Source organism: Akebia trifoliata, chromosome 15 (assembly GCF_017979445.1).
Source record: "Akebia trifoliata isolate Shusen 1 chromosome 15, ASM1797944v1, whole genome shotgun sequence".
Taxonomy (NCBI): Eukaryota; Viridiplantae; Streptophyta; class Magnoliopsida; order Ranunculales; family Lardizabalaceae; genus Akebia; species Akebia trifoliata.
The window spans coordinates 10,385,318-10,403,239 of NC_141389.1; the positions used below are offsets into that span (position 1 = coordinate 10,385,318).

At 31.1% G+C, this 17,922-nt stretch overlaps 2 protein-coding genes across 2 annotated transcripts; both read left to right on the forward strand.

Annotated features, from left to right (window-relative positions):
- The first annotated feature begins 10,245 nt into the window (after positions 1-10,245).
- Positions 10,246-16,619, forward strand: LOC147384304 (uncharacterized). Its single transcript, XM_086424907.1, has 4 exons — positions 10,246-10,575; positions 15,284-15,771; positions 15,852-16,086; positions 16,174-16,619. The coding sequence occupies exons 2-4, from the start codon at positions 15,286-15,288 to the stop codon at positions 16,617-16,619; spliced, it is 1,167 nt and encodes a 388-aa protein (XP_086281033.1). The 5' UTR covers positions 10,246-10,575; positions 15,284-15,285.
- LOC147384305 (uncharacterized protein At2g29880-like) lies at positions 14,137-15,012 on the forward strand. The gene is made up of 2 exons (XM_086424905.1): positions 14,137-14,451; positions 14,539-15,012. Exons 1-2 carry the CDS (start codon positions 14,137-14,139, stop codon positions 15,010-15,012), a joined length of 789 nt encoding a protein of 262 aa, XP_086281031.1.
- Positions 16,620-17,922: the final 1,303 nt, after the last annotated feature.

Consider the following 17,922-nt stretch of genomic DNA (forward strand, 5'->3'; position numbering starts at 1 on the left):
TCTATTCTTTTTAATTTATTTTTTCTCTCTTATTTTATTCTTGGCCAACCTAGAGAATAGATGTTTTCATTTTTTACTTATCTTCTTCTATTGAGAATCACGTGTTCATGTATTGGGGGGAGGTATGATAGTATGCCTCTAATCTTTATGACATATTAGTGGGTCCATATTAGTGGGTTTAAGGTTAGACTATTTGTCAATTAATTGGTAAAGAATTCAATTTCTTGTTTGATTAATATATCAATCGATTTAAATTTAAGTCAATTAATTGAATTGGTCAAGATTGGTGATTTGATTTTTTTCATTTTAAGTGGTTTCGATCAATTGATCGATGTTGAATATTAGTTGGTGATTAATTAATTGAAATTGGCTCGATTATTTTTTTAATTGTTAATTCATCGATTGATTTGATTAGATAAGATGTGAATAACGAATCTTAATTGTCTAATTTAGTGAAATACTATCAGTACCCCGTTTTCACCCAATTTTAATTTTATGTTCCGAACTAACGTATGATAAGTAATTGCTTAAAATTTTGTCAACAAATATTCTTTAATCAATTTTGGGTATTAAATTAAACTTTTGATTTTATCATTTCATTACGATTAATGGGTGTCATTTCCGCATGATGGAAAATCGTTATTTTATGCGACAATTAATATCATTCCTCACGTAATCCGAAATCATTATTTTATGTGAAAATTTATGTCATTTTATGTGAATAATTTATATTTTTATTAAAAAGTAAGTTCCATTTTCACTACTAAATATGAAATATCATTACTAAAAATAAAGTTATAAAACAATAAATTAAGTTCACTGGTGAAAAATAATTTTATTTAAAAAAAAATTAATTGACGAGAAAAAACAATTGAAAAATATCAAACATATTTAAAAATAAATTAATAAATAATAATAATTAAATCTCAATTTATTTTATAAAAAAAACTATCTCTTCGAAAAGATTTATAAAGAAGAAATAACATACTCTGAAAGAATCAGAAGAAGAAATCCCATAAACGAAGAGAGTCCAAAATTGAAGCTTAACTTGAAGGATAGAGGTAGAGAACAATGTTTGTTTACCGTTAAATATATACGAATATGAAATAGTAGTAATTAATACAATTCTTAAATACAATCATAATCTGATTGGACTTGTCTCTATGTTATACGTCATCTTTTTTATGTGTCTTCGTGAATATTTTAGTTGGAGAATAAATGCATTGAATAGGAGAGTTTGAACGAGAGTAAAAAATGAGATCATGAGTCTCTATTTATATAATTTTTCTTTTTTTTTTCAATTTATTTTTTCTCTTTTATTTTATTCTTAACCGACTTAAAGAATGGATGTTTCCATTTTTTGCTTTTCTTATTTTATTGAGAATCACGTGTTAATGTATTGGGGGGAGGTGTAATCATATGTTTCTCGTCTTCATAACACATTGATGGGATTAAGGCTAGACGGTTCGTCGATTAATTGGTGATTAATTCAATTAATTTATCAATTGATTTTAATTTAAGTCAATTGGTTGGATTGGTGATTTGACTTTTCTATTCTAAGTTGTTTCAGTTGTTTAATCAATATTGATTATTAGTTAATTTTAATTGGTGAATAATTAATTGGAATTGGCTCAGATTTTTTTTTTTAAATTTTAATTCGTCGATTAATTTGATTGGACAAATTGTAGATAATGAATATTAATTGTCTAATTTAGATAAATACGATCAGTACTCTACTTTTACCTAATTTTAATTTTGTGTTCCAAATTTGAGTTTGATAAGTAATTGCTTAAAATTTTATTAATGAAGATTTTTAATCAATTTCGGATATTGAATTAAACTTTTAATTTTATCATGTAATTACGATCGATAGGTCTCATTCCACATGATGGAAAATTATCATTTTATGTTATGATTAATGTTAATGCTCATGTAAGTCATAAACATTATTTTATGAGACAATCGTCATTTTATGTGAAAATTTATGTCATTTTATGTGAAAAACTTTATGTTTTTATTAAATAGTAAGTTTCATTTTCACCACCAAACATAAAATACCACTATTAAAAATAAAGTCACACAATCAAAAATAAAATTCAATGGTGAAAAATAATTTAACGAAAAAGAAAAGATTACTTGATGTGAAAAAACAATCGAAAAACACTAAACATCTTTAAAAATAAATTAATAAATAATAATAATTAAAAATCATTTTATTTCAAAAAAATCATTTCTTTGAGAAGATTTATAGAGAAGAAATAACATATTTTAAGTTAATCAAAAGAAGAAATCCCTAAACGAAAATAGTCCAAAGTTGAGATTTAATTTGAAGGATTGAGGAAGAGAGTAATGCTTGTTTCCCGTTAAATATATACGAATACGAAACAGTAATAATTAATACAATTCTTAAGTACAATCATAATCTAACAGGACTTGTTTGTGTGTTACATGTCATCTTTTTTATAGTGTCTTAATGACACATTTTGATTGAAGAATAAACGCATTGATAGATGAGTTCGAGCGAGAGTACAGAATAAAGTCATGAGTCCCTATTTATATAATTTTTATTTATTTTTTCTCTTTTATTTTATTCTTGATCGATTTAGATAATGGAAGTTTCAACTTTTTGCTTCTCTTCTTTTATTTAGAATCACTTTTTTATGTACTGGGGGGAGGTATGATCGTATGCCTCTAATTTTTATAACGCATTAGTGGGTTTAAGGCTGGACAGTTCGTCGATTAATTGGTGATTAATTCAATTTCTTGTTCAATTAATTTATCTATTGATTTTAATTTAATTCAATTGGTTGGATTGGTGATTTTAAGCTTGAGTGAACATTTTATTATTTTAATTGGTTGAATTGGTCAAGATTAATGATTTGATTTTTTTTATTCTAAGTGGTTTTGATCTATTGATCGATATTGATTATTAGTTGATTTTAATTGTTAATTAGAATTGGCTTGGATTTGTTCTTAAGTTTTAATTCATCGATTGATTTGAACTAACAAGTTGTGGATAACAAATCTTAATTTTCTAATTTAGAAAATTATTATCAATACTCCACTTTTATCCAATTTTAATTTCGTGTTACAAACTTGGGTGTGATAAGTAATTGCTTAAAATTTTGTCAACAAAGGTTCTTTAACCAATTTCGGGTATTTATTAAAATTTTTATTTTATCATTTTATTGCAATTGATCGGTGTCATTCCACATGATGGAAAATCATCAATTTATGTGACGATTAATGTCATTCCTCACATAAGTTGAAACCATTATTTTATGTGAAAATTTATGTAATTTGTTGTGAAAAATTATCATTTTATATGGGAATTTCGACGAGAGGCTTCTTCTTGTCCTAATGTGATAATTTTTAAGTCTTGAGATACTGTTTTCATAACGTTGCGAGGTTTATAGGTTATCGAAATGCATGGCGAACCTTAGCTTACATATTTACTAAATCGAATGTAGGGTGTGGCCGTCATAAACGTTTGTAATTCTATATTGAGCATACCAAGTAAAAGAGATGAAATCACGAGGACTAGAAAGGAATTAGAAGGAATTAGAATAGGGCCTTCCACAAGTTTTCGAGTTTACATATTCTGCATTCATTATTAGGAACCCACAGTAACTAGGTGACAAATTGTCGAATTAAGAGGATGTAAAAATAGGGTTTTTACAATATTATATTGTTAAAATAAAAAATTTTATCCGTCCACATGCAAAGAATAATTCTTTGACTAGAATCAACAAACTATCATTAACATACTGCACAACATTTAAATATTTTTGACAAAAAGGCCTCTAAAAATTGGTTCCCCACACTTCAAACTCCATCTCAATAGATGAAAAAATTATATCATTACATATCTGTAGAAATGAGATTTTCGAGTCCGAAGATCTCTCTTACTTGGGTTTGAAGTTGCCACCATTCTTTTTTTAGAAAATAGTGTTAATGGTCACCTAGAAAGTAATTTATGAAAGATCATTTTTTATTACTGACTATCATATGGATAATGTCTATTGGTCCACCTTAGATTTAGGTAAGGGGATCCATATTAGGGGTAAGGAAGGTGTTAGGCATCCTTCTCCCTTTACCATTAGTGATAACCTCGGATTCGGTCTATTTTTGAAAAATATAAAAAAATTGAAAAAACTTGTTTTGTAACCTTGAATGCGAGGGATTTTAATTTTGGTTTAAACCAAAGAGGACTTCCTTATTGAGGAAGGGGCGTATCATGATTTATACCTTTGAACATGTTTGAAAAATATACTTTTCAGTTAAGGGCCTACTTTCATAAGAAAGGGACTCGATACTTAAGTCCAAAAGTGTTTTGTGATGTGTACATTACTATAGTGATTTTAGAAACATTTTTTTTTAAAGATTTTTAACCTCTACCCTTTCGATCAAGCCGGAGTTCGGTCTACTGAAGTTAAAGGAGGGTTTTCATCCCATTTTAAGGCTAAAAGAAAAAGGGAAAAGTAGAAAGGGGAAATATGGAGGGGGAGAGAGAGGAGATTGTTTTTTTCTTTTAGTCCTTACTTTATCAATTTTTACTCGATTTTCTTTATGTCTTCCTCTTGATCTTCAAAAATAGACTTCTTGATCTTTGTCTTGATGTGCTTATATAGTAGAGGTTGTGAGAAAGTTGAGAGTTTACAAAGATTTTCAAGACTTCTTCTTCATTTTCCTCTTTTGTGTTGAGAATGAGGGATTTTATAAGATTTTGGAGAAAAATTTTAGGGGTAAAATGTGAAAAGTGGTAAAGTGGTGTAAGGTTTGTGAAAGGGGGTATGTGTAAATTAAGGGTGGTGAAAGGGCATTTGTGAAAATGGTGTAAATGGGTTATTTATTACCCAAATGGGTTGGATCTTTCAACCCATTCGGGTAGAGTGCTTGATGAGTTGAATGGAATGGGTTTTAATTAAAAGAAAGGGGGGTGTAAGAGAGTGGTTGTTGATTTTTTGGACGGGTGGAAGAGATGGAGACATGTGTCAAATAGATGTGGGCTATGTGTTAAGTGAGTTGATTAAGGAGAAAGGTGTGAGGGTGGTTTGTAAAAAAGGATTTGAAGAGAATGGTGGGGGTAGGTTATGACATAAGTATGGACGAGATTTGGGTAGGTTAACTTTTTAGAGAAAGGTGATTGATGGGGTTGGTAGATGCATTAGGAAGGTGGGTTGAGGTGATGACATATGTCCCCTTGTGATGATATTGGGTCATTGTGGTGATTGGTAGTGATTAATGGATTTGGGTTGAGGCTTAAGATGAGGGCTTTGGGTTGAGTTGAATTTTATTAGGGTTAGGTTTGAAAAGTGTGTTGACAATGGTTTTAGGTCCAATGGGCTTAGAAGTTGGGTTGGATTTGATCAGGGTAGGATTGGGTTGGGTTGAGAAGTGAGGTTCCTAACCCATGGGTCAAGTAAGAGGGAGTTTTACGTTATTTATTGGAGAGATAAGTGAATTTTTTAGGGTTTAAGTCTTGGGGCCCATTCCAATTTTTGTGTACATTTGGACACTTTGCATGGAGGGCGCGTCCATATTTGGGTGTCTACAACATCACTATGAATTTTTTCCAAACTTCTTTGTTATCATTTTTTTTTTTTTTTTTGCATTTTGCAAAGATATTCCGAGAGATAAAGCATCTACATAAGAAATTTCTTGTATTTGGAAAGACCTTTTTGATGGCATTCATCAAGGCTAGCTCCTTATCTGTAAGAATGACTAAGAGTAAGGAATTCAAGTACACAATCATGTTCATTCGTTCCAATACCCATGAATAATTATCTTTTCCTTCAACATCTAAGTAGACAAATGCTAATGAAAATGTCAAGTCAGTAGATGTCACTCCAACAATCTCCAACAATGGCATATTGTATCGAATAGTTTTGTAACTACAATCCATGAAAAAGACATCAGAAAAACACTTTGCTAGTTGAATAGACTCGGGATGCACTCAAAATATATCTCTAACAACGTATGTACCCTTGTCATAATTATGTCATTCTAATAGTCTTTCTCAACCAACTTTTTCAATAAATATTGCATTTGTGATCTACCTAACATATTATATTTCCTTATCCTTAATCGAGTGTTGTAAATGGTCTTCAATGTTGTAGCATTATATTGATCTCTTTGCTTGATTGCTCGGAGAATATGTCTTGGATTAATATGACCTATTGTCATTTCAGTCAATAATTGTTTCTCACTCGGTAATAACCTCCTTGGAAATGAATGCCCCTCAAGATGCTCGTCGATACCGTGATTGTGGGAACCACATATGACTTTAATCTTCCATTAATCATCATCTGTTAATTTCAAACCTCTCAAAGAAAAAGGGGATCCACATCTCTTGGTGCTTAATTGTCTTCAGATTTTTCATCTCCCCCATTTTTGGATCCTCTATAATATCCATCCCTCTTACAACCAAAGAATATTCTAGGACTTTAACCCTTTTGATGATCTAATTTCTAGATTATTAGGATAGTCCTAATAGTGCTACATGTATCTTTAACCGATCTAAACAAGTCTTCTCAACTATAAAATACCTCCTCTTATTGAAAGTATGTCGTATGATTGATTACTTAAGCTAACTGCATTTACATGTTTATAAAGTTAAACAATAAAGATTAAATAATATATATAAAAAATTTCAACTTTGTTCACTATGTACATACCAAAATATGCAAACCATATTTGGTTGGTACATATCGAACTGGGTTCAATATATTCGATATTGTGGTATCGAAAAGAACTCTAACAAGATTTCTAAGTCATTGTAGTTCTGTTCGGTACCCTTACATCGAATTTTGTATGATACCATCAGTACATACAACCAAGTTTGTTATACTACTTTCGGTACGTGCCTACCGAGTGACTAGCTACTTTGTTTTTTTGGGTTTTCAACTAATTCGGTATATACATACTGAAGATGTTATTACACGTTTGGTCTAAATCAATTAAATGGTAACGAAAAAAGTTAAAAGTCAATAGTTACTTCTAAAATTTGTTTTAAATCTTAATAACACCTTAATATAAGACAAATTTCATATCATTACAATTATTGGTCATTCAATATGAGTTGAAACTATCAAAAAAGTGTAACCAACAAAGATTAATATTAAAAACCCTTATAAGTTACCTCCGTTGATTCAAGGCTATCAAAAACTCGTTTACATGTGAAGATACTCAAGTGTTAATGGTCATTATATTGTTATCGGTAAAAATAAATTTGATTTTAAAATTTTGATAGAATTTTTTAAGTTTTAATTAGTAGAGTGAATGTATTCTTCTAATAAGTGTTTTTAGGTATACATCCATCGGTACCTTCAGTATGTATAATTAGTAAAAAAATAAGGGTAGAATAGTAAATTACTCCCCCCTAAAAGTAGGGGAGACAATGGGTCGAGTCGTGTTGAGGTAAGGGTATTATGAAAATTTAACAAACCCAAACCCAACCCATTTATAAACAGGTATACATGACTAACCCATATATAGTCCGTTTAATAAAATTTTAGTCTTTCTTAAAAAGTAAATTCCATTTCCACCACCAAACATAAAATAGTATTAATAAAAATGAAGTCACACAACCCTAAACTAAGTTCAATGGTGAAAAATAACTTTACTAAAAAAAGAATACTTGACGAGAAAAAATTAAAAAACACTAAACATCTTTAAAAATAAATAATAATTAAATATCGTTCTGTTTCAGAAAATCATCTCTTTGAGAAAATTTACTGAGAAGAAATAACATACTGTGAGAGAATTAGAAGAAGAAATATCTCAAATGAAGAGAGTCTGAAGTTGAGGCTTAACTTAAAGGATTGAAGGAGAGAGCAATATTTTTTCCCATTAAATATATACGAATATAAAACAGTACTAATTCATACAATTCTTAAGTACAATCCTAATCTGACTGAACTGGTTTCTGTGTTACACGTTATCTTTTTTACAACGTCTTCGTGACTCATTTTGGTTGGAGAATAAACGTATTGAATAAGGAGTTTGAACGAAAGCAAAGAATGAAGTCATGAGTTTTTATTTATATAATTTTTCTTTCCTTTTTAATTTATTTTTTCTATTGTATTTTATTCTTGGCCAACCTAGAGAATGGATGTTTCCATTTTTTGTTTATCTTCTTCTATTGAGAATCACGTGTTCAGGTATTGGGGGGAGGTGTGATCGTATGTCTCTCATCTTTATGACACATTGGTGGATTTAAGGCTAGACGGTTCATCGATTAATAGGTGATTCATTCAATTTCTTCTTCAATTAATTTATCAATCGATTTAAATTTAAGTCATTTACTTGGATTGGTGATTTTATGCTTGAGTGAATAATTTATCATTTTAATTGGTTGAATTGGTCAAAATTGATGATTTGACTTTTTTATTTTAAGTGGTTTCGGTCGATTGATCGATGTTGATTATTAGTTGATTTTAATTGGTGATTAGTTAATTGCCATTGGCTTGGATTTATTCTTAATTTTTAATTTGTCGATTGGTTTGATTGGACAAGTTGTGTATAACGAATCTTAATTGTCTAATTTAGAGATATACTATCAGTACCACACTTTCACCTAATTTCAATTTCGTATTCTAAACTTGGAGTGTGATAAATAATTGTTTAAAATTTTGTCAACGAAAGTTCTTTAACCAATTTTGGGTATTGATTAAATTTTTAATTTTATCATTTCATTGTGATCGTCGAGTACCATTTCAAATGATGAAAAATCATTATTTTATGTGACGATTAATGTCATTCCTTACGTAAGCTGAAATCATTATTTTATGAGAAAATCGTCATTTTATGTGAAAATTTATATCATTTTATCTTAAAATTTATCATTTTATATGGGAATTTCAAAGAGAGGCTTCTTCTTGTCCTAATATGATTATTTCTAAGTCTCGAGGTCCTGTTTTCTTAGTGTTGTGAGATCTATAAGTTATCGAAATACATGACGAACCTAAGCTTACGTAATTGTCAAATCGAATGGAGGGTGTGACGATCCTAAACGTGCATAATTCTATGTTAAGCATATCAAGTAAGAGAAATGAAATCACGAGAACTAAGGACCTAGAGGGAATTGGAATAAAGCCTCTCACAAGTTTTCGAGTTTTTCACATATTCTACTTTCATCATTCGGAATCCATAATAATCGGATGACTAATTATCGAATCAAGAGGATGCAAAAATGGGGTGTTTACAATTATTGTATTCTCAAAATAAAATTTTTTATCAGTGTACACTGCAAAGAATAATTCTTTGATTGGAATCAACAAACTATCATTAACATACTGTACAACATTTAAATATTTTTATAGAAGGCTCTCTCAAAATTGGTTTACTACTCTTCAAACTCCTTCTCAATAGATGATAAAACTATATCATTCCACATCTGTAGACATGAGATTTTTGAGTCTGAAGATCTCTCTTACTTGAATTTGGAGTCGCCAACATTCTTTTTTTAGAAAAAAGTGTGAATGGTCATCTATAAAGTTGTTTTTGAAAGATTATTTTTTGTTGGTGACTTTCGTACAAATAAGGTCCCTTGGTACACCTAGATCTAGGTAAGGGGATCCATATTAAGAGGAAAGGAAGGTGTTAGGTACCCTACTCCCTCCACTATTGGTGGTAACCATGGATTCGGTCTATTTTTGAAAATACAGAAAAGTTGAAAAAATCAGTTTTGTGTCTTCGAGTGCGAAACACTTTGATTTTGATTTAAACTAAAGAATACTTCCTTATTGAGGAAGGGGCCTATCATGATTCATACCTTTGAACATGTTTAAAGAATGTAGACTCTTCAGTTAAGGGTCCACTTTTATAAGAAAGGGGCTCGATACCTTAGTCCAAAAGTGTTTTGTGGTGTATACATTAGTATAGGGATTTTCGAAACATTTTTTTTAAATATGTTTTTTAACATCTACCCTTTCTACAGAGCTGAAGCCCGATCTAACGGAGGTAAACATGGGTTTTCATCCCATTTTAAGGTTTAAAAAAAGGGGAGAAATAGAAGGGAGGAATATGGAGGGGAGAGAGAATGGATTATTTATTTTCTTTTAGACTTTACTCTATCTTTCTTGACTTGATTTTCTTATGGTCTTCTTCTTGATCTTCAAAAATGGACTTCTTGGTCTTAGGTGCTGTTTGTTTACCGCTTAATTCAGCACTTAACGCTGAACGCAATTCAGTTTCAGCGATTAGCGCGTTTGCTTTTAACAAAATTTCAGTGACAATTGCTGAAAAATGTGTGAAAATATTCAGCGATATTTTATCACTTATTGCTGATTCATGATTTGCGCTCAGCACCGTTAAAACAATGGGCGGACAAGTATGCCCTTTTCAAATCACAAATATTACATCCAATATCCTTTTAACCTAAACCCCAAAACAGATCTCCGATTCTGCGAGAGTTCTTCGCTGAAATACAGATCTCCGCTGAAATACTGATCTCCGAAGAAGAGTAGCCTGAACGAGCTTCATCTACGAACGAACTTCATCGTCAAACAAGCTTCATCACTGAAAGAACTTCATCGTGGAACGAGCTTCATCGAAAACCATCGCTGAATCCAGGTTTAACTTCTCTCTACTGTTATTTTTTACCAAAATCACTGATATGTTCGCCACATTCACCACAAGAACACCACTGAACACCATCTCTCTCTCTCTCTACCTCCCTTTCTTTCTCTCTCTACTGTAAATTTTTTACAGTTACGTATCGTCTCTCTTGTTTTTAAAGTTTCTCTCCATACCCTTCCACACTTCTGAATATTTAGATTACCCTTATGGAGGGCATGAATGAGCCGAGCGTAACTTTGAATCCTTAATTTTCTCCTCCACAAACTCTAGAAGATGATCCCATCATCTTCAAGACTTCAACATTAAAATCCTCTCTCCTTCGACAATGAAAGCTCACCATGTGTTTGTAAAAATGCTTCTTAGAGCATTTGTTTCTTTAATTTGTTCATCTTTTTATAGGAGACCTGGTCCCTGCAGATGGGCTGTTTATAATGGGGTATGGTGTGCTGATAGATGGGTCTTGCAAGATGCTGGCAACCACCATTGGGATGAGGACCCAATGCTAGTAATTTTGGTACTTTTGTATTGTATGCATAATCAAGATATTTAGTTTTATGTAGATTGGATGAATAAATAGTGGTAGTGGGGAGGAAAGATTCTGACCATATTCCTTTGATTCTTGATTGTGGAATAGTTTTAGATGCCCAATCCCTTTTCTTTTGATAATGTGCAGTCTTAGGAATTGAATTTCAATGTCTTGGGGAAGGATTAGTAAAACTCTGTCTTCTTTGAGGGTAGGATTGGTTAAAAACTCTCAAAGACAAATTTGAGATCTGAAATCATGAGGTTTTGAGAGAATTTATATAAAAAATGAAATTGATTCTTAAAGAACTCCCCATGATTGATTGAAAATAGCAGGGCAAAGCATGAGGTCTGATTTGAACAGTGGATTGTCAAAGCATTGAGAACCTGGAGGTAGTCTTGGAGACAAATTCTAGTCAAAACTCTTAAGGTGACAATAATGCAAAGTTCTATTTTTTATAGGTATAATGCAAAGTACGTCCACAAAGTGATCAATGCCCATAGGAAAGGAAATACAATCTCTAGCTTCAAAGTTGGAGGAAATCTTATCTTATGGTGGAGGAGGATTTGATTAGGGAATTAGTTGTTTAACTTAATTAGCCCCAAAAACTCAAAATGGTGAGGATATTTCAGATTATAAACCTATCAAATTTTGTGGTAAGTGTTTGCAAAATTATCTCGAAGGCTTGAATTTCTAGAATGAAGTTGGTGCTTCCTTTGGGGATTTCATAAAAGAAAGGGATATTAAATCCCAGATAGTATTCTAATTGCCAATGAATGGGTAGACTCTACAATTATATTCTAATTTTGTGCTGATAGATGGGTCTTACAGATGAGATGACTATGAACCAATATATTCAAATATTCATACAAAGGATATGTAGCCTCTTGTAAGAACATTAACTTTGGGAGGTTCCTAGTCCCAAATGAGTATCTGTCACAAGGTTGGGGATTAAACACATGAACAGTTGGCTAGGGATCATACTCATAACTTTTGAGGTCACAATTTTGATCCCATAAAAGAAAACAATATAGAATGAAAAGGAAGATTGTATTGTAGGGTGTCTGAGACTGCAGATTATTGTCTCCTACTAGTATTTATGGTGGAAGGTTTAATTCTCTCTTCTGCTTCTCTGTTGAAAAACTTGTCTTTCAAAATGTTAATGGTGTCTCTGTGGAGGAGGGATATTTTGTGTTTTATCACCAAGAGTTTACTTTTTTTTTTTTTTAATGGAAATATTTGCATAGATGTTTAAAGAAATAATGCAAATTGTGGATTTTAGACAGATAGAAACCTTCATCTAGAGGTCCCTTGTATTCAAAACTATAGGCTTTCTCGAATTGGAAATCTGAAACTGTAGACACTAGTTGACTTATTTTGATGGTTGCATTATGGGTGGTCAGTTGTGTGATTTGTTTCTTGGTGTTGAGTAGTTCATGATTGAATATGTTAAAGTTTCCCTTTTGTTATTAATTCAGTTTGTGCACTATACTGAATCTTTTCTATTATATAAAGCATCTGAAGATTGGGTGCCACCTATTCCCTGGATAAATTATTAACTTATTTTGTTTATTGCTTTCATTGGCTTCCTTCCTTAAGTGTTTTTGTATTTAGGAATGTGTATTTCTCAATGTCTTATATACTCCGATTGCCAACCTGAACCAATCCTCCTTTATTACGACTTGGGATCAACAATATGATATAGTATGAAGGAGAGATTACACAAGCAGATCAAATAATATACTTTCTAGCCAAATATAAACTTTCTCGAAACTTTGAGGTGAAGGGTTCAAGTCCAACTTACGTATAAAACAAATATATTTGTTGTGATCAACATATTATGTTAGAATCCAACAATATTTTTTCTAAGTTCGAAGGAATTATTTTTTTTTCCATAATTGATGAAAATGCCATTTTCATTTATTTATTTTATTGTGAAGCAAAAAAATCAACTTTTTCTTGGCTCCAATAGTACATTAATGCAATACCACCCTCAATTTCAATTTCAAGCCCAAGCCATGGGATTTGAGAATCATCATAATATCAGAAATCATTTTTATGGTATATATTACAATTACTATTCTAATATCAACAGCTTGAATTTGTATTAGGTTATATATAATTATACCATAACAAGCTGACGACCAATAATTTGTTATAAACTTTAATATTGCATTTAATTCTAATAGCTTAGAGATGAAGGCCTTGGTTGCTGGTTATCCCCGCAAACACAAAAAAAAAATGCAATATTTTTGTTTTGTTGAAAAAAAAACGTTTTTTTTCCTTAAAGTCTTGTTTAAAATTTTTAATATAAAAAATTTAAAAAAAAAAAAACACTAAAAATCATTTTTACTTCATACCCTTTAAAATAATTATTTAATATTGAGATATTTCAACCTTTCCTCATGTCCCTCTACCTATTTATACTCTCAAAAATCATTTTTACCTGCCACTTAAAAGAAATGGCATAAAAGAAATGCTTGCTGCTTAAGAAATGAAGCCCTTGAGTTCACTAGTTCAATTTTGTGCACTTATGCAAATTAAATAGAATTCATCTATAAAGTATAATTGTTTGTCATAGTATTTTGGAATGAATTGTTAGCCACGTGCACAATTTGTAGTGAGGTTTTTGAGTCCAAACAACAATTGATGCTGTTACATGCTTTATATGTAATTATGTTTGATCTACATTCACTGTGATTAGAACAATATGATACTGCATGTTATCCAATATTTGGGCAAAATCAATTCATCTTAAAAAATCATCAAAAATGTATGATTCATAATCCAATGTTATGCTTGAGAGTCTGAGAAATTGTATCATTTTCTATATGTGAACACATTCTCTTTCATAGTCTTGATTTCTATATATTTGTTTCATAACTTCTATGCTTTTTTATGTTTGTTTCTGGTATGTAGTGTTAAGAAATAATGATTAGATATGTAGTGTTCTGTAATTATTTATGCTTTAGTTACTAGGGTGATAATTTTAATTTTAATCAAACATTTGAAATGTTTGTTATTGATTAGATATGCCTCCTAAAGAAAAAAGAGCAAATTGGACAACGGAGCTTAAGAATTTGTTTATCAACCTGTGTATTGAAGAAGTCAATCAAGGTGGGAGGTCAGGAGGGAGTTTGAAATCTCATTGCTGGATAAGGATAATTACTGAGATAAAGAATATTACTAAAGAAGAATTGACTCAACGACAACTAAAGAATGAATGGGATTATCTAAAAAAGCTCTACGGTGTTTGGGTGAAACTTACGACCACCACCGGTCATGGATACAACGCTGAGACAGATACCTTCAATTGGCCGGATGATAAATGGGACGACTTCATTAAGGCAAATTTTAAAATTATTATTTTTCTATTATTCTTTCAAAATGCTGATGAAACATTCTAATTAGGCTAAATACATTTCATGTCACAGAAATATCCTATTGCGAAACAATTCCGTATGAATTCATTGAAGGATGTAAAGAAGTTGGCTATTTTATTTGAGTCCACCTTGGCAGAAGGAAACAGCGGATGGGGTCCACATCGAACAGGATTGCCTGTAGATTCTGTTGCATCCACAAATTTAGATGATGATAGTACACCAAATTTAGAAGCATTTAACGAGGAAGAGGAAATCACCATACCCACCGCTCCAAATACCCAAGATGCAAGTCAAGATCATCAAGAACTTGTTCGTGGTTCTTCAACTAGTAAGCGTCGAAAAAATAATGATTTTTCTGAGCTTCAAAGTACTGTACAGTCCCTTATCACTGTACTTGGAAAAGAACCTGACAATGGCCCGTCTGTTCCTGATTGTATTAAGATATTGAAACAAATCATATTTATAATCTTGCGCTCAACACGTTTGTTAAATCGAAAGAACATCGTGAAACATGGATGGTGTTAGATGATGAAGATGAGCGGTTATCTTGGTTAAAGAGTTTTGTTTAAGTGAACTATGTTACTATTATAAATGAATTCTGTATGAATATTATTATGTGGTACAATATTTTTTATGAGTATGAGTAATGTACTAAACTTTATGATGGATGCTTTTACTTATATAATATTTTGTTGATTGATGGAAATATTTTGTTGGTGGATGGATATATTTTTATCATAAAATTTTGTTAGTGGGTTGTTTTCTTATTATAGCTTGTATTCTTATTTGGAAACAGCTATGCATCCAATGCTTATGACACCACAAGGAAGGAAAATTTTATTAGTAATAATGATGTTATTATTGGAAAGTTTGAAGCGATTATCTATCACACGTGAACCTGTGAATGTATCCTCACTATCCGGTGCAGAATTTATGAAGGAACTTCTAGATGGACCTTCTTCAAATTGTTATGAATTATTGAGGATGGAGAAGAGTGCATTCATCAGTCTTTGTCATTTATTTGAAAATCGAGGATGGCTTCAAGATAGTCGACATGTTAGAGTATCAGAGATGGTTGCAATGTTTCTTATTGTAATAGGTCATAATTGTAGGTATCGATTGGTTAAAAATCGATTCCAGCATTCATTGCAAACCATCCACAAATACTTTCATAAAGTGTTAATTGCAATGTTACACTTTTCAAAAGAAATGATTATTATTCCATCTCTTGACGGATCCACGGAGGAAATTAGAAGTCACAGACGTCTTAGACAAATATTCAAGGTACATTTTACATAAGGGATTACATAATAATTATATATATACCATTAAATAACTAACATTGGTGTTATTAAATTGTGAAGGGGGCAATTGGTGCGTTAGATGGAACACTCATCCACGCGTGTATTCCAGCAGATAAACAAATACCTTATAGAGGAAGAGGAAAATCTGAATGCTATCAAAATGTTATGGCTATTTGTAATTTTGATATGATTTTCACGTACGTCCAAGCCGGTTGGGAAGGAGTGGCACATGATTCACGGATCTTAATGGAGACTATTTCTGACCCTGCAAATAGATTTCCAATACCTCCACCTGGTAAAAATATTTTTATTTTTTTATATATTAGGAATTAGTCATTACATTTTATAAGCTTAATGTGATATTATTTTTGTTTTGATGTAGATAAATATTATCTTGTTGATGCTGCCTATACGCACACACGTGGGTTCATGGCACCATATCGTAACGTTCGATATTGGTTGCCTGATTTTCATCGTGGGAGAGCTAGGGGTAAAGAAGAGATATTCAATCATTCACATGCCAAGTTGAGGAATGTAATAGAGAGGTCTTTCGGAGTTCTAAAAGCACGTTTTCCAATTTTAAAAAGAATGGCGCCATTTACTTTTCCAACACAAAGGAATATAGTGATTGCATCCATGGCAATTCACAATTTCCTTCGTAGGATTTCAATGACGGATGAGCTATTCAGACAATTTGAAAATGATGACGTTCCTCTAAATATGGCTAACGATGGAGATGAGCTTCACGAGATCAATCATTTATATGGGCAAAATGAACGGGCGTTCATGATTGGTCTACGCGACCAAATTGCGAATCAACTTATGTGATGTTATGTGAATTTGTATTTTAAGTAAATTATGTTATTTGAATTTATGTTTAGACATTTTATATGATATGAATGTATCTTTATTTTCTCTTTTGTTTGTTATTAGAATACAAGTCTTTGTAAACATTTGAATTTATGTCAATGTATGTTTATTTTCATATTTGTTTCTATGCTTATTACTTGTTTTATTTATAATATTGTATTGTCTATTTAGATGGATGTAAAAATCCCATGTGCATGTGGTGAAGGCCATTGCCAAGTTTGTATATCAGGAACTTCAAGAAATCCAGATCGTTTGTATATAAAATGTCCAAATGCGGTAATTTTATAATTTTTTTATATGATATTTCATTTGAAATCACATGTCATTATCTACAATATAATATTTATTTGTTTGTCTATTTTAGATTGGAAATAATAAGGGATGTGGATTTTGGATTTGGTTGGATGAAGTGAGATGGTGCAAATGTGGACGTGGACCATGCAAGCTATTAACAACTACATCTAACAAAAATGGTAACAAAGGACGAAGATTTTATTGTTGTCCTAAGTCAACGGTAAGATATTAGTTAATGTGGTATAACACAAAAATGATATAATTCAATGTCATATAATGAATTAATACATTTAATTTTTATGTTATTTTTACTATAGGTAGTGCACAATGGTTGTGGCTTATTCACGTGGTACGAGGAACCGAATATTGTTTCATCAACAAACGTGAAGGAAGATGAAACGAAAACTGAATGCAAAAATAGAGAGATTGAGGAAATTTGGACAAACATTGTACAACTATGCAAGAATTTGAAAGAAAAATTAGATCTAAAAAAAGATGAATAGAATTGTATGTAATTTAAAATTTGGGTACAATGAATTGTGTTTGTAATTTAAAATAACTGACTAGATTATCTTTTATATGTATGTTTTTTATTATATGTGATATAAAGTAGTAGTTAAAATAGTCAAACAGATAATTTTATGTAATTACTATGGTTGAAAGGGCAATATAGTCAATTTACCAGTTTTCAGCATTAAGTAACAAACAGTTTTATGTGATCACAGCGCTTAATTTGAATCAGTTCAGTGCAATTCAGATCGGTAAACAAACAACAATTTCAGCACTTAAATTCAGCGCTTATACAATTTCAGCACTTATAATCATTCAGCACTTATTTGTTCAGTTTTAACAAACAGCACCTTAGTCTTGATGTGCTTATATAGTAGAGGTTGTGAGAAAGTTGAGAGTTGAGAGTAAAACTTGAGATAGATTTTCAAGACTTATTTTCTCTTTTTTCCACTTTTGT